Source organism: Chlorocebus sabaeus, chromosome 27, assembly GCF_047675955.1.
Source record: "Chlorocebus sabaeus isolate Y175 chromosome 27, mChlSab1.0.hap1, whole genome shotgun sequence".
In the NCBI taxonomy this organism is placed as follows: Eukaryota; Metazoa; Chordata; class Mammalia; order Primates; family Cercopithecidae; genus Chlorocebus; species Chlorocebus sabaeus.
Genome location: NC_132930.1, coordinates 46,502,874 through 46,526,280, shown reverse-complemented (window position 1 = coordinate 46,526,280; position 23,407 = coordinate 46,502,874). Strand labels below are relative to the sequence as shown.

At 50.7% G+C, this 23,407-nt stretch overlaps 1 protein-coding gene across 2 annotated transcripts in view; it reads left to right on the top strand.

Moving 5' to 3' along the window:
- Positions 1 to 23,407, top strand: part of HTT (huntingtin) — a 164,828-nt gene that overhangs the window by 129,144 nt on the left and 12,277 nt on the right. For both annotated transcript variants that reach the window (XM_073012553.1, XM_073012554.1), the window contains 14 exons: positions 819 to 941; positions 3,323 to 3,536; positions 3,958 to 4,103; positions 5,353 to 5,530; positions 6,504 to 6,605; positions 9,098 to 9,285; positions 11,508 to 11,634; positions 14,042 to 14,142; positions 15,101 to 15,255; positions 15,998 to 16,137; positions 17,637 to 17,719; positions 19,940 to 20,070; positions 20,205 to 20,334; positions 21,526 to 21,681. In XM_073012553.1, the coding sequence (XP_072868654.1) occupies positions 819 to 941; positions 3,323 to 3,536; positions 3,958 to 4,103; positions 5,353 to 5,530; positions 6,504 to 6,605; positions 9,098 to 9,285; positions 11,508 to 11,634; positions 14,042 to 14,142; positions 15,101 to 15,255; positions 15,998 to 16,137; positions 17,637 to 17,719; positions 19,940 to 20,070; positions 20,205 to 20,334; positions 21,526 to 21,681 (1,974 nt within the window). The remainder of the gene's footprint in view (positions 1 to 818; positions 942 to 3,322; positions 3,537 to 3,957; positions 4,104 to 5,352; positions 5,531 to 6,503; positions 6,606 to 9,097; positions 9,286 to 11,507; positions 11,635 to 14,041; positions 14,143 to 15,100; positions 15,256 to 15,997; positions 16,138 to 17,636; positions 17,720 to 19,939; positions 20,071 to 20,204; positions 20,335 to 21,525; positions 21,682 to 23,407) is intronic.

The following is a 23,407-nucleotide window of genomic DNA, read 5'->3' as shown; positions in this document are numbered from 1 at the left end:
CTCTGCTCGGCTCAATGAAGCCGTGGTTAGAGACCTGGGGGGACCATCAATGTCCGAGGGAGCAAAGCAGTGCTGATGTGGGATCCTTTCGGTAGGAGTGCGGGGTGAGTCGTTAGTGGGTGAATCAAGGGAAAGTCAGTTGTGGCCTGCAGGCCCCTGACTGCACAGGCCTTCAAGCACGTGTCAGTGCATTTAGCCTCCCTCCATCACCTCATACCTTCTGGCCACCTGTGAGTTGCACCGCCACTGCCAGCCATTCTGGTATGTTGTCAGCACCTCCACTGCTCATACCTCACAGTTAGGGACCACTTGGGGCCTTGGTAGAGCCTTGGTACTCTACTTTCCTGGAGAGAGTTCAGCTTATGAATATGAATTTAGATTTCAAAAACCAGCAGCCCAAGTATATAATAAGAAAGCGAAGGTTCAGTCCTGCCTTCTTAGGCTCTATTTGCTAAGCATCTGCCCTGCCCTGCCCTGCCCTGCCCTGGTTGCTGGGAGGAGATGAGCAAAGCAGACAGCCCAGGAGAGGATGGCAAAGGGGCCGCTAACCCTTAGTAGTTTAGCTATATTTGGAAGGACTATTAGAAGTTCACCAGGTGAAGGGGGAGGCCGTGAGAGTACCCAGGTAGGTAACAGAAGTCTAAAGGGGAAGACCTGTGGTGTGGTGAGCTGTATAGCCACAACATGCCGGCTGGCGGCCCTCTCAGTTAGCCTAGTGCAGTGTTCCCAAGCACTGGTCTAGACCTGTAGCTCCAGGGATGTGAAGTCCCCTTGAACGCCACCCATCATGTTCCCCTTATTCATCTTTTTCTTCCCAGGACTGGTACATTCATCTTGTCAAATCCCAGTGTTGGACCAGGTCAGATTCTGCACTGCTGGAAGGTGCAGAGCTGGTGAATCGGATTCCTGCTGAAGATATGAGTGCCTTCATGATGAACTCGGTACGGGGGGAGCAGTGGAGGCAAGGAATCCTCAGCTTTTCTTGTGACTTCCAAGTGGGATTTGTCTCCTCATGTGAGCCACTTGTTGACAACACATGTTGGGGATTCCACTCTGGATGGGGATGGGATGACGGGGAGACTCCACTCTGAGTGGGGCTGGGAAGTGGGGAGGACTCCATTTCAGAGGGCCGGGACGTGGGGGATATGCTGATCGAGATTGTTTCAGCCACATTAGAATCCAAGGAGGCAAGTCGATTTCATTCAGCCTTTCATGCATTTAAAGAAAATGGAGGTGGTCTTAAATTACAGTCATTTCACTCGTTTGTTCTCGTGGCAGTGAGGAAGGGTATTGGATTGGTGTCTGTCTTAATTCAGGATCTTTGAGAAGATGGAGAGCACTCCCTCAGGGATTAGGAGAGACTCGAGATGGAAATGAAGATTTTACTACTAACAGGTCCTGGCGGGTACATGGCATATGCCTAGAGGCCCCTCACACACGGAAGTTGGGGGCATGTGAGGGAATGAAGTGTGGCCCTGGGCACTTTTATTGGCATCTAGGGTGGGGGACCTGAGTGACAGGGAGCAGGGTAGAAACTGGATGGCAGTGAAGTTGGAAGCAGGCAGCTGTGAAATTTGAAGCAAGTTGATGGGAGCCCTCTCTCATGAGGAGGTATTGTTTTGAAATCCAGCTGGCCCCAAGGCTGGGTGTGTGGTTTGCCATGAGAACTATCTGACCTCCACGGGAGGAACAAACACGGGATGTCATCATCTAAGCTCCATGGCCAAGACAGAATGGAAGTCAGGGTTGCATATTTGCCGTAGACTTCGACACCGTGTCGTAGTGTGTGACTTCAGTAACTTGTTTCTGGTGTTCTGGAGGTTGATCTTTAGTCGCAAAAGAGACCTTTGAATGTAGTGAGATTTCCTCTACCCACACCTCTGTTAGATGTAGTGAGGTTCTTCACCCCCCAACCCCAGATGTCAGAGGGCAGCCTGCGCAGAGCTATCCCAGGAGACCGTGCAAAGCCTTGGTGTCCCTGTCCTTCACCCGTGGGCAGATCCTGTGAGCAGTCGGGGGGCCACCTCTTTGGTGTGGTACAGCCATGGCCCGAGCAGGGCTTCCTCTCAGACCTACTAGGATGGGAGAAACCTCCTGGTGCTTTAGCCCTGTGTTGATACGCAGCAGATGGGAGGGAAGTGGGCACCCGGGAGGACAAACGCATGTAGAGGCTGGGGGTGGAGGCAGGTGTTCATGAAGAGACCTTGCAGGGAGGGCAACACCACAGTGTGTTCTGATGTACTGAAGAGCTCGACTGAAAAGAACAGGAGAATTCACCCAAAATCCATTTGCTAAAATTGTTTATCTTTTTTTTTTTTTTGAGACGAAGTCTCGCTCTTGTCCCCCAGGCTGGAGTGCGATGGTAGATCTTGGCTCACTGCAACCTCTGCCTCCTGGATTTAAACAATTCTCCTGCCTCAGCCTCCCGAGTACAGGCATGCGCCCACCACGCCCGGCTAATTTTTATATTTTTAGTAGAGACAGGGTTTCACCGTGTTGGCCAGGCTTGTCTCAAACTGCTGACCTCAGGTGATCTCCCTGCCTCAGCCTCCCAAAGTGCTGGGATTACAGGCCTGAGCCACTGCGCCCGACCTAAAATTGTTTATCTTAAGATTCATGCAGTGAAAACTAACTTACTGCGTGATAAATTTGCTTAGTGATCCGTTTATTAGGTTTTCCAAATTTGCTAATTGGGCTTTGAACAGCTGTAAAAGTTCTGACTGTAAAAGAAAGCTGCAACTTTTGGCATTCATGATGTTTTTCTGAATATTAAACTAAGATAGATGTTTTACCTGAAGAATTGGCCCCCAATCTTATAAATGGCTAAACAAAAAAGGTTGCTAAAACAATCCAAATTGTCATAGGAAATACCATTTTTCCAACCAAAATTTTGTCATTCATATGGCTACTTTTACTTATTTCAGCTGCATTTGACCATCTTTTTCAAACTTCAGGGATGATTGGTATATCACCGAGGTCTTGGATGACACTTTAGCTTTGATTTTCTGTTTTTATGAATTAAAATTGTCATACCAAAATTTTTACTTCATGCAAATCCAAGAGCATAAAAAATGAAAATATTACTTAAAGTACCAAGAGAGAACAGAAATATATTTTACTAAGCATATGTTGAATGAAATTGTTCAAATATTTGTAACAGGCATAGAGTAGAATTTTCTTAAAAACATTTTTGATGGTATACCAATCTGTGTTTTCTCAGAAACATTTGCCTTATTCTTTTTTCTGTTGTGTTTTTCTTACCTGATTGAAAGCTCATAATCTGTTGTTACTGTTTGTTTAACCTTTAATGCTCTGATTTCAGGAGTTCAACCTAAGCCTGCTAGCTCCATGCTTAAGCCTAGGGATGAGTGAAATTTCTGGTGGCCAGAAGAGTCCGCTTTTTGAAGCAGCCCGTGAGGTGACTCTGGCCCGCGTGAGCAGCACCGTGCAGCAGCTCCCTGCTGTCCATCACGTCTTCCAGTCCGACCTGCCTGCAGAGCCGGCGGCCTACTGGAGCAAGTTGAATGATCTATTTGGTAATTAAAATGAAAATTTATCTTATTTTTAGAAAGCGTTCCAGGGCCAGTATAGTACTTTGCACCAAGTAAATATACAATAAAGGCAGTGGATCTAATACACCGAAAGCATTTACAGAGATAGCTAAAGAGCAGCACTGGTGTCCTCAGCTCAGAATTTCTTCCTGTGTGTTTGCCACTTTGCCATTCATTGACGTGGTCATGGACATAGGGCTCTAAGCCCTTGAGGAAGGCTGGGCCAGACCTCAGGGGAGATGCAGCCCCAAACTACATGCAGTCATGTGGACGGATGCGTAGATGTGCCCTTGAGGAGCAATGTCTTGTGCTTTCATCAGATTCTCAAAGAATTGCTTGACTGCCTTTCGAAGGTGTTGCATCTGTGCTCATGTTTGCACCCACCCACGAGGGCCTTCTGTTTCAGGGGATGCTGCACTGTATCAGTCCCTGACCACTCTGGCCCGGGCCCTGGCACAGTACCTGGTGGTGGTCTCCAAACTGCCCAGTCACTTGCACCTTCCTCCTGAGAAAGAGAAGGACACCATGAAATTTGTGGTGGCAACCCTTGAGGTAAGAGGCAGCTCAGGAGCTCAGTGTTGCTGTGGGAGGGGACACGGGGCTGACACTGGAGAGGGTAAAGCAGTTTTATTTGAAGAGCAAGAGCTCTGACCAATCCAGTCACTCTTCCGTCTCAGCCTGGCAGTAAGTCTTGTGACCGTCAAGTTATTGTAGCCATCCTTCACCCTTGCCTTGCCACTCCTCACGGTGGCCTGTGAGGTCAGCCAGGTCCCCTTCTCATCTGCACCTCCAATGTCATGTGGATCGTAATTTTAGAGATTTGAAAAATAACCATCTGGAGTTACTTTGTGTCTTAAGTTGGCCTGGACATATCAGCCAAGGAATACTTGGTTTGTGTTAGTGCTTGTAATTAGCCCCCAAAACGTGTACACATTCTGGATGCATTAAAGTCAGGCCTGTATCCTTAAAGGGTCATCGCTGTGCTGCCTGCCCTCAGCAGGGACACACTTTGCAGACCCACAGAGGCTCCACCTCCACCTCACACCAAAGAAAGGGAGGAGTCCAAAGGGCATCAGTGCCATTACTCACAAAATGATAAATACACCCTTATTCTGAACCACGTGGAGTCAGATGGTTTGTGATCCCTGTCCTTTAGGTTTCAGCTTAGTGGGGAAGTGGGAAAGCCAGCGTGTGATCACAGCACAAGGTGATTGCTGACAATTATATTATGTGCCTGCTGTGTGCAGGACAACATACTTTACACGATCATCTTAGTTGACTCTCACAACTCCCTTTGAGATAGGCTATGTTACTCCCATTTGACAGGTGAGGAAAGCAAGGCTTAGAGAATTTCAGTGACTTGCCCAGGTCCACTGAGCTAGGAAGTAGCCATTCTGGCATTTGAACTCAAGGCCTGCTATCCCTAGAACCCACGCTCTCAAATTCAACCTCTGAGGCTATGACAGAGGCAAGCCCCAGTGCTGTGGGAGCCCCAGGGAAGAACCTCTGGCCTGGTGGCCACGTAGCCCAGGAGAGATGTCTACAGGAGCCCACAGCGCTGAAGGAGAGAGAGGCAGCAGAGTTAAGGGGGCATTCTGGCAGAGAGGGGACTGACACCTTGGGGAATAGCTAGGTCAAGACTGAATGTAATGGAGTCAGGTCAGAACTGTCCTGGAAGGGCAAGGGCATCTGGACCCGCTTCCCCTCAATGCTTTGGACGGTTCCACCACAACTGATTCACACGGCCTCCCCAAATGAAGGTACACGAGTGGGCATTCTGTGACTTGGTACTTCCCTTTAGGCCCTGTCCTGGCATTTGATCCATGAGCAGATTCCGCTGAGTCTGGATCTCCAGGCAGGGCTGGACTGCTGCTGCCTGGCCCTGCAGCTGCCTGGCCTCTGGAGCGTGGTCTCCTCCGCAGAGTTTGTGACCCACGCCTGCTCCCTCATCCACTGTGTGCACTTCATCCTGGAGGCCGGTGAGTCCCCGTCCATGAACAATGGGTTCCTATCCTAGTTCCTGTCTAGTTCACCATGTTTATATTTTGTGCTGCCTGTTTGCCAGGTACTAAGCTAGGAATTGGGGATGGAGAGGTAGATAAAATACACATTAGGAAGGGCTGGGCTCCATCTCTTACTCTCCAATATATTGGAGTCTACACTAGAATTTAACTTGAATTTGCTTTTTTAGTCATTTTATTTAGATTTTGGAATTTCAGCTTTCATCAAAATTACTTCTAAATTTTATGTCTCTGTGATCTTTGGTCTTAGCTGACTGTTTTATGCATTTAGTCTTATATGATTATAAGATTAGTAAGATTACATTCAGAAGATTGTTTTCTGTTCAAATGCTTGTTTCTATACTGCACTGTAATATTAACGTACTGTAAAATAAAAGTGGCTTATTCTTTTCAAGGAACAGCGTCCTCAACAAGGGTTATTAGCCACAATTTTTAAAAAATTGGACATCATGGTTTACATGTTGGAGGGCGTTTTGAAGCTTTGTATTTTCAAATTAAACATTATAGAGTGATGTTTTGATGTTTCATAATTGTTTTCATCTGTACATTTGTAGCCAGCTTGAAAACAAAGATCCAGGGATTAATACTTAAAAGCCAGACTTCTTGGGGGTTATAGAGATGATTTTGGTAGTAATGAATCTTGAGCCGTCTGATAATAACCTCGGGGTGAGAGATGGCCAACAGGAGACAGTTGAGGGACTTAGAAATCTGAATGAAATCTGAAGTACAAATCTTCAGACATATACCACTAACCAAGAGATTGGTACCTCAGTCTAATATTGTCTGTTTGTCTAAAATTGGTTCTAAGAAATCTAGGCTCGTCTATCTATCCCTTTGAACTTTTGTGAGGCTGCACAAATGTAAAATTTTGAATGAAAAGCACTGATGGAAGTCTGTGGAAATTCTTCTGTTTGTTCTGTTGTAATTTTAGTTGCAGTGCAGCCTGGAGAGCAGCTTCTTAGTCCAGAAAGAAGGACAAATACCCCAAAAGCCATCAGAGAGGAGGAGGAGGAGGTAGATCCAAACACACAGAGTAAGTCTCAGGACCCATTCTTTCTTACATGTGGTTCCTCCAAGACTTAAAAGTCATTCACAGAGACGTGCACCATGGTGAGTGTGCACTCCTGGAAGCGCACCGTAGCCCGGCTGTGTCCTGCTGCTCCTCCCTCGCTGTTGGGAGGCTTTAGTCCATTGCTTTGCCACACTCTCTTGTTTCACCTTATCCCTATGCATGCGGCTGTCGCTGACCCTACAGACCAGCTGGGATGCCTCTGGGGGAGCCCTCCCCTCCCTCCAGCACTTTCCACATGCAGTTACTCTGAGCTCCTTGAGGGCAGGGAACAGGTTTGTCTTCTTTGTGTTCTCAGAAATTAATGCTTGGCCCCTGCTCAGCAAGCAACAACCTTTTGTTGAGTGATAATGAATAAATAAATGTTTCCCACGTGAGTATTCAGTAACCTCAGTGTCAGGTTCAGCCATCTGTTTTGGTGGATATTTAAAAGAAAATTCCACTTTTCCTACAGAAAAAAATAAATAAATAAATCTAAATCCCAGTGATTTAAGCCAGTTATAGACTTAGACATATACTACGGCTTTTCACGCCCTTTCCTCCCAATTCTAGAGTAGTATTTTACTAGGAAAATGGTGTCAATGCCTGTTGAGAGGAAAAGTTTTTGGCCAAGTGTCTTTCGTTCTTGCCAGGGGCCCTAGGCTGCTGGGGCTACTTCAGTTTCTTTAGCCCAGTGTCTGGCAGGGAATGCTCCCTGTAGCCTGTCCCAGAGAGGCGGGGGTGCCTCACCTGGGGCCTGTCCACGCATTTTACACAGCACCCTTACTTGGAGCGTCAGGCATCTTTTCCGCGTTCCGTGGCTCAGGAAACACGCCTTTTCAATCATGAGTGCGCCAGTGCTTTTGGGCTTTTTCTCCCAGCTTTTGTGCAATCCTAGTTATGGACGGAGTTTTCCTGCCTTTAGTCTTCTGCATAGTACTTTTTTCTTCTGGTTCCCGGTTCGAGGTTTTGTAATTAAAGAATGACCCAGAAGCAGTGGCATTTTCTTTTCTTTTCTTTTTTTTTTTTTTTTTTTTGAGACAGAGTCTGGCTCTGTCGTCCAGGCTGGAGTGCAGTGGCCAGATCTCAGCTCACTGCAAGCTCCGCCTCCCGGGTTTACGCCATTCTCCTGCCTCAGCCTCCCAAGTAGCTGGGACTACAGGTGCCCGCCACCTCGCCTGGCTAGTTTTTTGTATTTTTTAGTAGAGACGGGGTTTCACCATGTTAACCAGGATGGTCTCAATCTCCTGACCTCGTGATTCGCCCGTCTCAGCCTCCCAAAGTGCTGGGATTACAGGCTTGAGCCACCGCGCCTGGCCAGCAGTGGCATTTTCATACACAGCCAAAGTCTTCTCTGAATTTTTATCTCAAACTTCTGTGGGTCCTTCAGGCTTCAGTTTGTGATTTCATGATTTCTTGTTGCTACCTAAGGAATATGAAAACACCCACCTCCCTACTCTGCGTCTTCCAGCCGAGTGGCACCTCAGGCTGTTGGTCCTGTGCTTCTGTGGCGAGGATAAGAATAGTGCCAACCATGTGGATTGAGATAGATCAGTTAGTCCATCCATGTCAAGCACCTGGAATGGATGACAGTCTTGTTGTGAATACTCAACAGATGCTACCATGACTTTAGTTAGATTTCCATTGCTTTGAAACAGTTGAGACATCTCGGGGCTTTGAGCCAGAGCAGTGGGCCCTGATGCAGGTTCTGTTTGGTTGAAGATGATTATGCTTATTCCCTGTGGCCCTTGTAGACCGGAGTGGGAAGCTTGCTTGATTTTAATCACCTCGATAGGATCTTACTTCTTAAAGGTCATCCAATAAATAATGAGCCAACTCATTAGCCTGGGGCTTAATTGCTTAAGTCCAATGAGAAGTCATTCTCTATCCTAGGAAGTTGCCCAAACTGTAGAATCTCGTGGCCTGTGGGTAGTAGCCACTTACTACACATTCACTGACTCAACAAATCATATTTTAGTAGATACAGTATTCTAGACTCAAGACACCATGCTGTGGATCTTCCCAGGGGTGTGACGTGTTCCTTGGCGTCTGCCTTGGGAGTTTCCATTTCCATGAGAACCATGCCCCAGGCCCCTCAAACACTCTGAGCTAGGAGAGCCAGCGAAGCAAGGATGACACCGTGGCCCTTTGATACCAGCTGAGGGACAGACACAGGTCCTGGGAGACCAGAGAAAGACAAGGGGCAGAGGAAGTGTCCTAGAGGGTGGGCCAGAGGGCTGGGAACCAAGGCCAGAGCTCAGGTTCAGGACCATTCCAGCAATCCCAGCAGAAAATGGGGAGGATTGTATGGTATAGGCGGATATGAAGGAGGTAGACTCTGCAGGCTTTCAGTGGCCAACTCATTCTAGGTGATTCCACAATTACAGCGTGAGCAGCTGGTTGTCGGTCATGCTTCTTACACTGGGCCTGTAGAATGTGTTTTTTAAAAAGTCCTCTCTTAACCATTGCTTGTTTAGATCCGAAGTATATCACCGCAGCCTGTGAGATGGTGGCAGAAATGGTGGAGTCTCTGCAGTCGGTGTTGGCTTTGGGTCATAAAAGGAATAGTGGCGTGCCGGCGTTTCTCACGTCAGTGCTCAGGAACATCGTCGTCAGCCTGGCCCGCCTGCCCCTTGTCAACAGCTACACACGTGTGCCCCCACTGGTGAGTCTGGTCGTTCCGTGTAGAAGACCAAGTACGGTGAAACGCATGGGTAAGCCCTGGGCTGGGCACACCGGAGAGGGCAGGACAGAGTCCCCGCGGCCCAGAGGCTGCCAGCTGTGGTTCTGGTGCCGGCCGTGGTTCTGGTGCCAGGCTGCTTTCCTCAGGCACCGTGTGTGGAGGTCGCTAGTAGAAATACTGGGTTTTCTAAAATGAACTGAGGCCCCACATCCCTAAGAGATTAGTGTTAGACTTGATTCTAAAGCAACTAGACCACTTTGCTTACTGGTAGACCAGAAACCACACTCCCTCGAGTGAGTGAGATTTTCCTTTGGAAATAATTCATGTTTTTCTACACAATTTTGCTGTTGTCTTCAGAATCAGTTTAAAGTAGGTGTTATTGCTGGGCGCAGTAAATCATGCCTGTAATCCCAGCACTTTGGTAAGCCAAGGCGGGCAGATCACTTGAGGTCAGGAGTTTGAGACCAGCCTGGCCAACATGGTGAAACGCCGTCTCTACTAAAAATACAAGAATTAGCCAGGTGTGGTGGTGTGCACCTGTAATCCCAGCTACTCAGGAGACTGAGACAGGAGAATGGCTTGAACCCAGGAGGCGGAGGTTGCAGTGAGCCAAGATCACGCTTCTGCACTCCAGCCTGGGCAACAGAGCAATACTCTGTCTCAAAAAAAAAAAAAAAAAGTAGGTGTTATTGATCAGGATGCTTGTTTCAGATAATGAAGAGCTTAGCTTGAGGAGAGTGAGGGTTGATGGAAGGGGACTAGCTTCTGCTCAGTGAAATGGCATCATCCCCCACCAGCCTGCTGAAGTAAGATGATGGGACCTGTTCCTTAGGGACTGCAGCATCCTCAGGCAAGAAAGAAAGGCCGACCCGGCAGGGTGTGAGCCAGCAGGTATAGGTCAGTGACAATGGAGCTGGGTCCCAGGGAAGAGGCTTGTGGCTGCCTGAGAAGGGTGCGTGCCTGTCTGTGTGTGCGTGCACGTGTGTGTATGTACGCTGGAGAGTCTGGGAGGCTTGCTCCAAGGACACAGTATTTGATCCTGAGAGATGAGGAGGGTTCTGCCGCAGGGGATGAAGGTATTCAGATGGAGAGCTCATTCCGAAGAAGAGGCCAGGGCCTGGTGGTGCCGGAAGCAGTTGCAGAACAGGGAGTTGTAAGCTTTCCTGGGAAGAGCAGCAGGAGTGCTGGAGAAGCAGGCCACCCTTGCTGCATGGGGGTTGCTCTTGGCCCCACTCTTGGTGCACAGCGAGTCACTGTGGGTTCGTTAGCGTCTGGTTCTGAAACAGTAACTGCTCCTTTGGAGGGGCTTGGGGAGACCGTGTTGGAGGGCACAGTCTAGAGGTCATGCTCTCTGGAACACACTTGAGGATATGCCAGGACGGACTGCATGCTGTAGATAAAATTCCTCTAGCAAGCTCTTAACCGGCATTGAGGAGTTCCCTGAGTGTGGTCATCTGGAAGGCAGCTGTGAAAGGCACTGCAGTCTCCCCCTGGGCGGGTACCAGAGAGGAGCATAGGGGAGCATAACTGATTTAAAGAGAGGGCTTTCCTGTGGTGAGGTGAGAGATTAGCTGGTCATTATCATAGAACCCCTCTGCCTGTGTGCAGATGGGCTATGGGAATCCTGGGGTTCTGTTGGGTCCTCTGTCACCTCACTGAAGGCGTGTCAGCTGAGCTGGCCAGACCTTCAGCTGATCCTGCCACTTGAACAGCATCAAGCCTGCCTCTGTATTCTTCTGTGCACGGTGCTTGTCTAATCACCTCATGCACAGACAACTGTACTTCAGAGTTTACAGAAATAAGCTGTATGGTTCATTTTCGTGCCTGCTTGCCAACAAACATATCTGAGCTGAACTTCATTGAACGCCTGCCTTTATTCTAACACACCATCTGCTGTTTGTGGGCGAGGGGTGCTGTCTCTAACTCCTGCCTGCCTCTCCCAGCACTCCCTGAGTGGGGTGTGCCAGCAGCCTCAGGGTGAGGACAGGAAGTGGGAGGGCAGAGCAGATTTGGAAGGGCCACTTGATGGGAAAGGAAGTCCCAGGAAGCAGTTGGAGCTGTTTTCTGGGGGAGAAGGTGCCAGCTCGGGGACAGTGTTGTAGTGAGGAGGAAGCCTGGTGGAGAGAAGTGGGGCTTCCTGCTTCCTCACAGTGTGTCTGTCCTGACTCAGCTCGGATGATGTCACTTCCTTTTCATCTTCTCAGGTGTGGAAGCTTGGATGGTCACCCAAACCGGGAGGGGATTTTGGCACAGCATTCCCTGAGATCCCCGTGGAGTTCCTCCAGGAAAAGGAAGTCTTTAAGGAGTTCATCTACCGCATCAACACACTAGGTACTCTTGGGGCCTCTCCTTCAGGTCACCATCGTCGGGCATGTACCGGGAGGAAATCCAGAGCCCCAGTACTGGGATCTTCTCATTTGACTCCAGGAAAGATTTAAGCATGATAATAATACAAACCTGTGTGAATACATTTTGCAGTGTCGGCAAAACTCCTTTTACTGAGAAAATAGATCCCAGTTCCTGTGTTTTGTGGCTTGAATCCCAGCTTTTTATATTCTGGGCTTGTTTGAAGTCAGGAAAGATTCATGTGTAACGGACAACGTGAGGCCAAATTCTGCCTTCGATTTTGCATTTAGGCTCAACAGTGGCAGCGCTTGTCTTGGAGTGTGTTCTCGTGTTCACCAGTCTGATCCTGTTGTGTCTCACTGGTGCGTTTTCTCACATGGGAACAAGCAGACGGGAGCAGATGGAGTCAAGTCTCTTAGCACTCGCCTTCCTCAGAGCCTAGAGGCAGCATGGGGAGAAAGCGGGCTTGGGGCTCAGATGGTCCTGGTCTGCTTCCAGCCCTCCGTAGCTGAGCAGAGCGGAACAAGTCCTTCTAACCTCTAGAGACCCTCAGTTTTGTCAAATGTAAAATGGGGGTCATGTCTATTTCATAGAATTGTTGCAGATTTAGAAATTACATTTCTTTTTTTTTTTTTTTTTTTTTGAGACGGAGTCTCGGCTCTGTCACCCAGGCTGGAGTGCAGTGGCGCGATCTCGGCTCACTCCAAACTCCGCCTCCTGGGTTCACGCCATTCTCCTGCCTCAGCCTCCCGAGTAGCTGGGACCACAGGTGCCCGCTGCCACGCCTGGCTAAGTTTTTGTATTTTTAGTAGAGACGGGGTTTCATTGTATTAACCAGGATGGTCTCGATCTCCTGACCTCGTGATCCACCCACCTCGGCCTCCCAAAGTGCTGGGATTACAGGAGTGAGCCACCGTGCCTGGCCTAGAAATTACATTTCTAAACAAGTGTTACCCCTTATTTCTAAATAAGTGTCGAAATGAGTAAGTCACCACTTTTGCCCCTATTTGATGGCAAGAGGTGTGATCTTGTGGTGGAATTGTAATCAGTCAGTCCTCAGTGACTGTGCCCTGCTGTGGTGTTTCCTGGAAAGTTCTTGTCTTGTCCTAGAAAGTCTGGCAGGGGCACCCTGTCTCCACTGTCCAGTCTTCTCCCCAGGCCCTTCGGGCTTCTGCAAATTTGAGGCTTGTTTTCATCCCAGAAGGTTCTGGCAGCAGACGCCTTGCGTCTACTGTCCCCTTTAGTTAATTAGATAATTCAATGTCCAAAGGGAACCCTGAGCAGGAACCTCAAGCCAGCTGCCTCACGGAGCTCCTTCTCTTCCTCACTATGAAGATTGGTGTCAGTGGCCTCCTGGTCTCCCCCTTGCCTAACACGAGCTCCTTTGCTTACTTGGGTGCCCTTGCCCTTGAACTCCCCGGCAGACGTACGTGACCCAAGGCTGTGCTGCAGTCCTTGCTTTTGTTCATGCTCATCTTCTTCTTGGTTCATTGTTTTCCCTGTAGTATAAATTGTTTTATTTGTCTGTATCTGTGTCTGAATCAGTCCTGCATGCTCTCCTTCTCTCTGTGTTTTGTTCTTTCTTTACCCAGTTTATCACAGGGACCCCGATGTCCATTTCTCTAGTTCTCCTGTCCTAAGCACCCCATCCTGTCTTTCTGGCCTTATCACAAGTGGCGTGTCTGCCTCAGACATCATGATGGGGGCCTGAAGCACAGCTGTCAGAAACAACTGTTCGTTAGGTACACTCGAATACAGCTCATCAATAGGAATGGAGGGTCTATCAGATGTGTTTTCACTGAATCCCTGTTCCTACCTCAATACACTCTTTTTTATCTATTCTTCTAGACAGGTCAGAGGAACCATTGCTTTGACTTTTAAATTTTTAGCAGCTTTATTGAGGTAGAATTCACATACTACAGATTTCACCCACTCTAATCGGACAGCTTGGTGGCCTTCAGTTTTATCCACAGAGTTGTGCAGCTAGCTACACAGTTTCAGGGCTGGACTCCAGGGAAGATTTTAGCCCATCTCGTGAGTGGGGCAGAAGTGGCCCTGGCCTTGCGCGAGGTCACCTGCATGGGCGTCCCCGCCCTGTCCCTGTGTCTGCACCACTGGGGGTTGAGCAGGCTGCCAGGGCCAACCTGGGCCTGTGCCACCTGCCTCTCACGTGCCTCCGACAGTGCAACTGGTGTCTGTACTTTGGTTTCCTTGGTGATGACATGGAGGGGATAGTGTTCCCCATGTCATAGACCTGTGTGAGGTTTAAGGGACTTACTGCCCTTGGCGTGGGGCCTGCTCCAGGGGCCGTGCTGTGTCGGCATAGCTGTCAGCTTTCCGTTACAGGCTTGAGAAGGCTTGACACTGTCTCATGTAACATTTATATTTCTAGGCTGGACCAGTCGTACTCAGTTTGAAGAAACTTGGGCCACTCTCCTTGGTGTCCTGGTGACGCAGCCCCTCGTGATGGAGCAGGAAGAGAGCCCACCAGAAGTAAGGCCACACCCCATGCTGGTTGGCACAGGGATGGTTATGGCCACTTGCAGGCCTTTGGTGGTGAACAAAATAAGGCAGCAGACTGGTGTTTTCTTTTTTTTTTTTTTTTTTTCTCCTACCTTATTTTTGAGAGAGTAGCCAGATGGTGCCTTGACTGATATTCCAGAGCAGGGACAAAGCCCACTGAGGTTTGGGGGCTGCAATTACCAATGGCTGGAATGCATTTGATTACGGTGCGTTCCATGTTAAGGATCAATAAGATTGTGCCCTTTCTGGAAAGTATCTTTTAGTTTTATTTATCGGTATTCAGAGGAGTGTAGGTTGAATTAAAATGAAAAGGCACTTTATAAAGGCCGTGAGTAGTACATGGTTTCATTTTTCTAATGTCTTGCAGAGATTTTATTAGGCTTCTCGAAGTGTTCACGTACATTACGTTAATGTGATACTAAGAGTAACTGTGCTGTGGCACAGCGAAGCCAGCAGAATGGGAAGTTGTGGAATGCAGGCCCTTGATTCTGATAGAAGGTGTGGTATGAACTTGCAGAAGTGACAGTTTGGAGGGTAGACATATGTCACAAGTCATCAAGATTGTCTTTAAATTCATCCATAGAAGCTAACAGGTTGTCATAAGCAAAACCTCTAAAATGTATGAGGGAATTCAAGGATAATTTATCAAAAAGTAATTCATGTTTGGAGTTTTGTGCCCAAAGGAGTCCTTGATTTGAAAAATGGGTGTTTGCCCATCAGATTGTTTCAGGGTCCGTACGTGCAGAGGCCGTGCCTCGTGCCCCGTGCCCCGTGCCTTGTGCCCCGTGAGCTCAGCCTGACAGAAGTCCCTTGGTAGCACTTAGGGCTCCTCTTCCTCCCTTTGAGGCAAGGTGGACTCTGGGTTCTGCATTCAGAGCTGGTTGTGGGTGTCTTGCTGTTCTTGTTGACCTGTGGGCTATCCTTCCAGGAAGACACAGAGAGGACACAGATCAACGTCCTGGCCGTGCAGGCCATCACCTCACTGGTGCTCAGTGCAATGACCGTGCCTGTGGCCGGCAACCCAGCTGTGAGCTGCTTGGAGCAGCAGCCCCGGAACAAGCCTCTGAAAGCTCTGGACACCAGGTTTGCTTGAATTTCCACGTGTCTCCAGGACATAATGGGTGCTGCGGACAGTGGGGTCCCCGCTGAAGCATCCAGCAGCTTCACCCAGGCTGTTTTCCTTTGTTGCTAGAATTGAAAACACTGTCCATGTGGCCTGTGCGGAGGTGCAGACCCAAAGGTGGCCTCTTGGCCATTGACGAGCTGGAAACGCGACGGGAACTGACATGGGGTTATTGGGCATTTAGGGGTAAACATTAGCAGAGCAGGCCGGGCGCGGTGGCTCAAGCCTGTAATCCCAGCACTTTGGGAGGCCGAGACGGGCGGATCACGAGGTCAGGAGATCGAGACCATCCTGGCTAACACGGTGAAACCCAGTCTCTACTAAAAAAATACAAAAAACTAGCCGGGCGTGGTGGCGGCGCCTGTAGTCCCAGCTACTCGGGAGGCTGAGGCAGGAGAATGGCGTAAACCCGGGAGGCGGAGCTTCCAGTGAGCTGAGATCCGGCAACTGCACTCCAGCCTGGGTGACAGAGCCAGACTCCATCTCAAAAAAAAAAAAAAAAACATTAGCAGAGCAAGAATGAGCGGGCAAGTGGTAGAACACCCACCTAAGGGCTCATGGACAGATGCTCACTTAGGAAGTGAGTTTCGTTTGGCATTACACCAGGTTCCTTTCGGCAAAGCGGAGGGAAAGTTCTGGCGTTTTTCACTTGTAAGATTTTGAAGGAAACAAAACACTCTTTACCTTTTTTCTGAAATGTAGGTTTGGGAGGAAGCTGAGCATTATCAGAGGGATTGTAGAGCAAGAGATTCAAGCAATGGTTTCAAAGAGAGAGAACATCGCCACCCATCATTTATACCAGGCGTGGGATCCTGTCCCTTCTCTGTCCCCGGCTACTACAGGTACCTGAGGGAAAGGGTCGGGGGTGACTGTACTTGGGCTGGGATGAGAAAAGACTGGCGTGCTCACCACACCAGTTATGCAGGAAGACCTGAGTGTGGTTTGAGTTGGAGGCTGTGGTGCTAAATAGCTGCCCCATTCATAAGCAGGAGTCTTATTCAGGCCCAGGGAGGAAATAAAATCTGGAAACGAATTAGGAGCATTATCTCCTGCCAGTCAGTTCTCACAGGCCGTAAGAACAGCAGGATTTAAAGGTTGAATGAGTTCCTTATGTTAAGAACTCAGCCGCGTTCATCTACACAAGCTGAATCTCCAGCCTTTCCTAAGAAACCAGGTGTGGCAGTGGCTGCAGGGCAGGGCACAGCTGGGCCTGAGCACCCCGCTCCCTGTACCTCTCCCCTCCCTGGGCCCTGTCGGTGCCCACTCTCCCACCAAGCCTTCCAGTTGTGCGCCTGCCCTATCACAGGCGTCAGAGTTTGTCACCTGTTTAAAAGAAGGGAGTTGTGTAGGGATCTGGAGATGCACGTTTTTCACTGGACAGTATTTTAGCATAGAGGTTTGTGATTCGCTGGTTATTTAGGAGTTTAAGCACCTTGAAGGCTTTAATTGCAGAAAGTTCTATGTGGACATGTAATGTGTTGTACGCAGTGTCTATGACTCTCAAATGTTTATTAGGGCATTGAAATACACTGAGCACTTGGAGGGCCATGGATCCAGCCTTCAAGGAGCTCATAGGTCAGGAGGACCCAGGAGCAATGACCTGTCGTAGACGGCAGAAAAGAGGGGCACAGAGGTGGGTTGGGGGCATACACAGGCAGCTCCTGGAGCTCCAAGGAAAGCAAGTGCTTCCAGGGAAGGGGGTGTGGAGGCTCCTTGGGAGGAGGCGAGTTGATGCTGGGGTCTGGCAGAGGGTTAGCTGGGGACATTTGGCTGGGCTGTTGTCTGGGAATTGGGGGGATGCCCAGCAGAAAGACATGAGGAGGTTGTTTGGCCTGGGGCGTGGGGGGTGTGAGAGGTCGAGTGGGGGCATTATCCTGCTCCCACTCCTGCTGGTTGTAACTGGTCAGTCTGGGCACTGAGGTGGGGTTCTGGAAAGCACTGTTCACAGATGCTTATCTGGGTCCTCTAGAGAGCTTGCCTGCCTGGACTGTCGGCTCGCCTGCCACTGCTGACTCCTAAGCGTTTGCAGCTCAGCCCACAGCCAGTTCCCACTCACAGAGATGGGAGCTGAGGGGGGACAGGCGAATGCTGCAGGCTTATTTGTCATAGAGAAAAAGCGACAGAGTCCCGCTTGCCCACTGGTCCTGCCGGCTTAACGGGTTATAAAGTGACAATCCCCCGAGACCCACAGGGCTCTGCACAACCTGGGCCCTCCTGCCAGTGGCGAGGGCAGGTGGCTCAGGCCTGTGTGCCTGTCTGGGCAGGAGCTGGGCTGGCACGAGGTGGGCCTGCGGCCCCGTGCCCCTGTGCAGATGAGGACTCAGGGTGCTGGTGTTCGCAGGTGCCCTCATCAGCCACGAGAAGCTGCTGCTGCAGATCAACCCCGAGCGGGAGCTGGGGAGCGTGAGCTACAAACTCGGCCAGGTCAGTCTCGCACCCAACCAGGCCCCTGCCCGTTTCTGTCCTCAGACTTCGGTGCTTAACACACCCAGGAGAAAAGCTCAGTGCACTTTTTAAATGAAGGGAAGTTTTACTTTTTTTAAAAAAAATCTTTAATGTTCATTGTTTTTGTCCTTTTTATTCCTAGGTCCCACAAGCAGAGGAAATATTACTTTTGTTTTTATTTATGTTCTTTATTCTAGAAGGTAGTTAAGAGACCTCACATGTAGCGATAGAGATGTATATAAGAGACAGTGAGAGGGCCTGAGTTGGACTTAAGCAAGGACCGTGAGACACCAAAAGGGGTGAAGACAGAGTGGAGTTAGCTGAGATGCTCAGGAGGAAGTAGATACCATGAAGGGCTCTGTTGTGGGGGGCTGCAGGCTTGGACAGACTTGGCCCTGAGTGTCCCTGTGGCCAGTTGTTGCGGGGGGCCCAGTGTGTAGGCAGACAGCGCAGCCACTTCCTGGCAGGTCACGTTGGTCTGTGCTTCTGTTTCCTCCTCAGGTAAGTGAAGGGATTTAAGGGTCCGGGCGTGGTGGCTCACACCTGTAATCTATAACATTTTAGGAGGCTGAGGCCGGAGGCTCACCTGAGCTCAGGCGGTTGAGGCTGCAGTGAGCTGTGATTGCACCACTGCACTCCAGCCTGGGCAACAGACCAATACTCTGTCACTTAAAAAAAGTGTAAACAGAAACACAGGGCCATTTACATATGATGGCACATGGCAGGAGCCCCACAGGTGTATGCTCAGGGGAGGGCCCAGCTTTGCTGGCTGACTTGCGCCTATCCCTCCACCCTGTGCTGTCTTTCGCTCACTGGGTTCCTGGTTTAGTGAAACCAGTTGTGCAGGACAGTTCTCTTGGTAGCTTTTGTTTCAGTGGAAATGGGTCAGGATATGGTGTGTAGAAGCACTTATGTGCTCTGAGAGTTTCCTCTTACGAGTTCCTGGCCTGCAGCCTTCACAGCAGAAACCCCATGATGTCACATGCCTGTTTCTGTTCCCTGCTCTGTGCCCTGTACTGTCCTGTTCCGTGCCTGCTGGTTTCAGTGACAGGAGGCAGGGAGCTGCTGGACCAGCCTGTATTTTTCTAGACATGGTTGGAAAAAGAAGTCACACTCTTCTGTCCTCTCACCTTTGACAGATGTTTCCACCTCAAGATAAGTGGACATGGCCAATAGGACGCACTGTACTTTTCCTGGAAGTGTTTCTGAAGGGCAGGCTGAGAGTGAGGCCTGGAGCTCACTGGGTGCCTGTGGCTTTGTCCTGGGCCCGGGGACACTGGTCTGTGCCCGAGATATTCCCTATTCCCCCCGCCCCACTGCATTTGCCCACATCCTTCGATGTTGGCCCTGTGTCCAACGTCCGCAAACCGACTGTCATGGGATTATACTGGGGCTGAAGTGTAGTGCCACCCCTGCCCTGTCTGGGACGTTCAGCCCCAGATGCCACTGGACTGAGCCACTGCTTGCTTTTAGGAAAGAGGGGTGGGGGTTATGGGTCTGGGCGTGGGGAGCACAGGGGCTGCTCCTTGGCCTGAGAGTTGTTTATACAGACTCCCCGCCCACTCCCTGCAGGGGTACAGGGTCCCAGGGGGGAAATGGCCCTTGGTGCCAAGAACGTGAGTTGGGCCTAGTGCCTGTGATGATGGAGAACAGCTTTTTATGGGCACACAGCCCACAGCACTGTGCCAAGTGCTCGAGGCTTCCAGAGAACCAGGCAGAAAGGAGGACAGTCGAGGTGTGCTGACCACGTGGTGGCTGTGTGATCTGGAGCGCGGGTCACAGAGGTGCGGGGACGCTCTGGCCTGGGCTTTACCACAATGACTGCCAGTGAGGGAGATTGGAAGAGAAATCTTGTGTTGGTTCCGTGTTTTGGGGACTGCATTGAGATCTCACTTAGGAGTGAAAGCATCCCTTCGTAGAGCCTCTTTCTGTGTCACCCTCCTCAGCTGCTCCTGGGGTTGACTGACTCCTGATTCAGGCCTTTAGCGTGTGCTGGAGCTTCCCAGCAGCAGTCCAGCCCCTACCCCACCCTCTCTGTGGACTCCCTTGCCTGTAAGCTGGGGTGTCTGAATGACCCTCGCAAAGGGGCAGACTGTTCAACGGTTGGCATGTGCTGAGTCCCGGGGGCCGCAGCCGCCCACCGGGAGCCTGGCAGGCACTGTGGCTGCAGCGCTGAGCAGCACCCTGTTTCTGTGGCAGGTGTCCATACACTCCGTGTGGCTGGGGAACAGCATCACACCCCTAAGGGAGGAGGAATGGGACGAGGAGGAGGAGGAGGAGGCCGACGCCCCTGCACCTTCATCACCACCCACGTCTCCAGTCAACTCCAGGTTTTCCAATGGCCTTTTCATTTTCTACAGAAATTTGAAATTTCTTATCAGTCATTTGATTTGTTTGAGGTGCTTCTTGAAATGAGCCTCTCATCTTCTGTACCCAGAAAACACCCATCTTGCATATTCTACAGGAAACACCGGGCTGGAGTTGACATCCATTCCTGTTCGCAGTTTTTACTCGAGTTGTACAGCCGCTGGATCCTGCCATCCAACTCAGCCAGGAGGACCCCGGCCATCCTCATCAGTGAGGTGGTTCGATCTGTAAGTGAGCCTTCCCGTTCCCCTCCCACCGGCACATGCCACACGCACCACGCACACCACACACACGCTGCACACACACACGCCACACCACACGTACCACATGCACCACACACACCTCACATCACACATACCCCACATGCACGCAACACACACACACGCCACATGCACACGTACCCCAAATGCATGCACCACACGCTCCACATGCACACACACACACCACATGCATACGTAGCCCACATGCACACAACACACACACACCACATGCACACGTACCCCACATGCGCACACACACTCCACATGCACACGTACCCCACATGCGCACACACACACCACATGCACACGTACCCCACATGCGCACACACACACCACATGCACACGTACCCCACATGCGCACACACACACCACATGCACACGTACCCCACATGCACGCACCACACACACACCACATGCACACGTACCCCACATGCACGCACCACACACACTCCACATGCACACGTACCCCACATGCACGCACCACACACACACCACATGCACACGTACCCCACATGCACGCACCACACACACTCCACATGCACACGTACCCCACATGCACGCACCACACACACACCACATGCACACGTACCCCACATGCACGCACCACACACACTCCACATGCACACGTACCCCACATGCACACAACACACACACACCACATGCACACGTACCCCACATGTGCACACACACACCACATGCACACGTACCCTACATGCACACAACACACACACAGCACATGCACCCCACACAGCCTATACACCACATTCATGCAACACACACACCACATACACCACATACACCGCAAACATGGCACACACATGCCACACCACACACACCACACACATGCCACACACACCACATGCATCACATACGTGCCACATGCACACACCCCACACCACACACACACCACACGCAGACACACCACACGCACACATACACCACATGTACACACCATACCCAGACCATACATGCACCATGTGTACTACGCACACAGACACACCACACGCGTACACCACACACAGACGCACACATGCGTCCCGCACAGTAATGTCTCTTAGGTGTAAGAACACGACTTGCCAGTAGCGGCGTTCTGGATGCGTTGCCTGGATTCTAACAGCGCTACTCTCCCCTTGCTTTCCTGGTGTTCCACATCTCCAGCTTCTGGTGGTCTCAGACTTGTTCACTGAGCGCAACCAGTTTGAGCTGATGTATGTGACGCTGACAGAACTGCGAAGGGTGCACCCTTCAGAAGACGAGATCCTCGCTCAGTACCTGGTGCCTGCCACCTGCAAGGCAGCTGCCGTCCTTGGGATGGTAAGTGACAGGTGGCACAGAGGTTCCTGTGCTGAAGCCACGTGGGCCCATCTGCCTTGGGACCTGGTGTTGGCCAGAGGTGCCGGCTGCGGCTGCCTCCTTCCAAGAGCTGACCCGACCCGGACTCCACAGCCCACGTGAGCTGCAGTGCTTCTCAGCTGGAGGGGGTTCAGCGACGGTCAGTGCCATCCACAGGCCACCGTGATGTGGGTCGTGGCAGCCAAGCCATGGTTTGGGGTCCCGTGTCCCAGGGCTTGTGACATCATTGTAGTAGCCCATCCCCACAGAACCATGGTGTGTGGTGGCACTGAAGCAGCGTAGATGGTGGAAACGCGACTGGCTTCCCCATGCTCTGCCCTGAGGCCTGACTGCTTCACTCCCCCTCAGTTATGTTCCAGGCCCCCTGGACTTCCTGGCTGGACAACTTCTCTCCTGGGGGCCATTTTGTCACAGTGACCCTGCGTTTCCAGTCCCAAGTCTGGGTGCTATAGTGTCTTCTTAGCATGGTGGTTGTCTTAGTCTATTTCAGCTGCTACCACAAGGTGCCTTAGACTGGGTAATTTATAAACAGTGGAAATTCACTTCTCACAGTTCTGGGAGATGGAAGTTCATGGTCAAGGTGCCAACAGATTTGGTGTTTGGTGAGGGCCGCTCTCTGCTTCATAGATGGCATCTTCTTGCTGGGTCCTCACAGTGGAAGGAGTGAACAAGCTCCCTTAGGCCTTTTAGAAGGGCCCCAATCCACAAGGTCTCACCCCTCATGACTTCATCACCTCCCAAGGCCCCACCTTCTAGTACTGTGGCATTGCAAATTAGTTGTCAGTGTAGGAGTTTCGGGGAGGATACAGACATTCAGACCATCCTAAGGGTCAAGTGTTCATCCTCTTGAGCTTCTCCTTATTCTGCTTCTGGTTATCAGGATTCAGCTAGTGCAGCATGGTACCTGTATTCTGTGGGCACATCACCACATGGTATTTGCCAAGCATCCATCAACTGTACACATGAAATCGTTACCTGTGGGCCCTGACATCTGGTGAAGCCTATTCAAGGATGTCAGAACTGTCAGAGCTGGCGCCTCTGGGTCTTTGTCATGTGGCATTACCTAGTAATCCATTTTATGATAGCAATAGAAACTCGTGTCTTCAACAAACACCTGAGTGGCTGCCGTGTGCCAGCCGTCTGGAGCCCTTGGTGAGAATGGCATGGCAGTGCCCATCAGGGCTTGCTTTACCCCGTGCTCTGGATGGGCTCCTGTCAGTAACAACGCTGTCGTGACAGTGATGATGTTTTTTTGCCGTCACTCCAGCCGCTAACATTTGCGGATCTCTTCCTCCTGCACCCCCACCTGACAAAGGCACCCTAGGCGGCCAACGTCAGAGGTTAGCTGGCTTGTCTGGGTTACACAAAATGCGACAGAGGTGGGACTGAGCCCATGTCTGTGACCTGGAGCCTGACTCCCTGCGAGTCTTGACTACTCTTGCCTGGACTCTGTCCTCCTCGAGCCCAAATGCCAGTCATCTTCCCTTGTGGGTGGCCTTCAGCCTGGTGCCATGCTGGTGACTTGGCAGCCATCCAGGGAGTGGAAACAATGAACGCGTGGGCTCCCTGTGTGGGCGTCTCTCTTCACTGCGAACACCCCCTGGGTGTTGCCCACATGATGTCAAAGCGGCTCTCGGAAGGGGTCCTTCTCCTTTGTGGGGAGTTTCAGCTGCTGGGCTAACTTGAA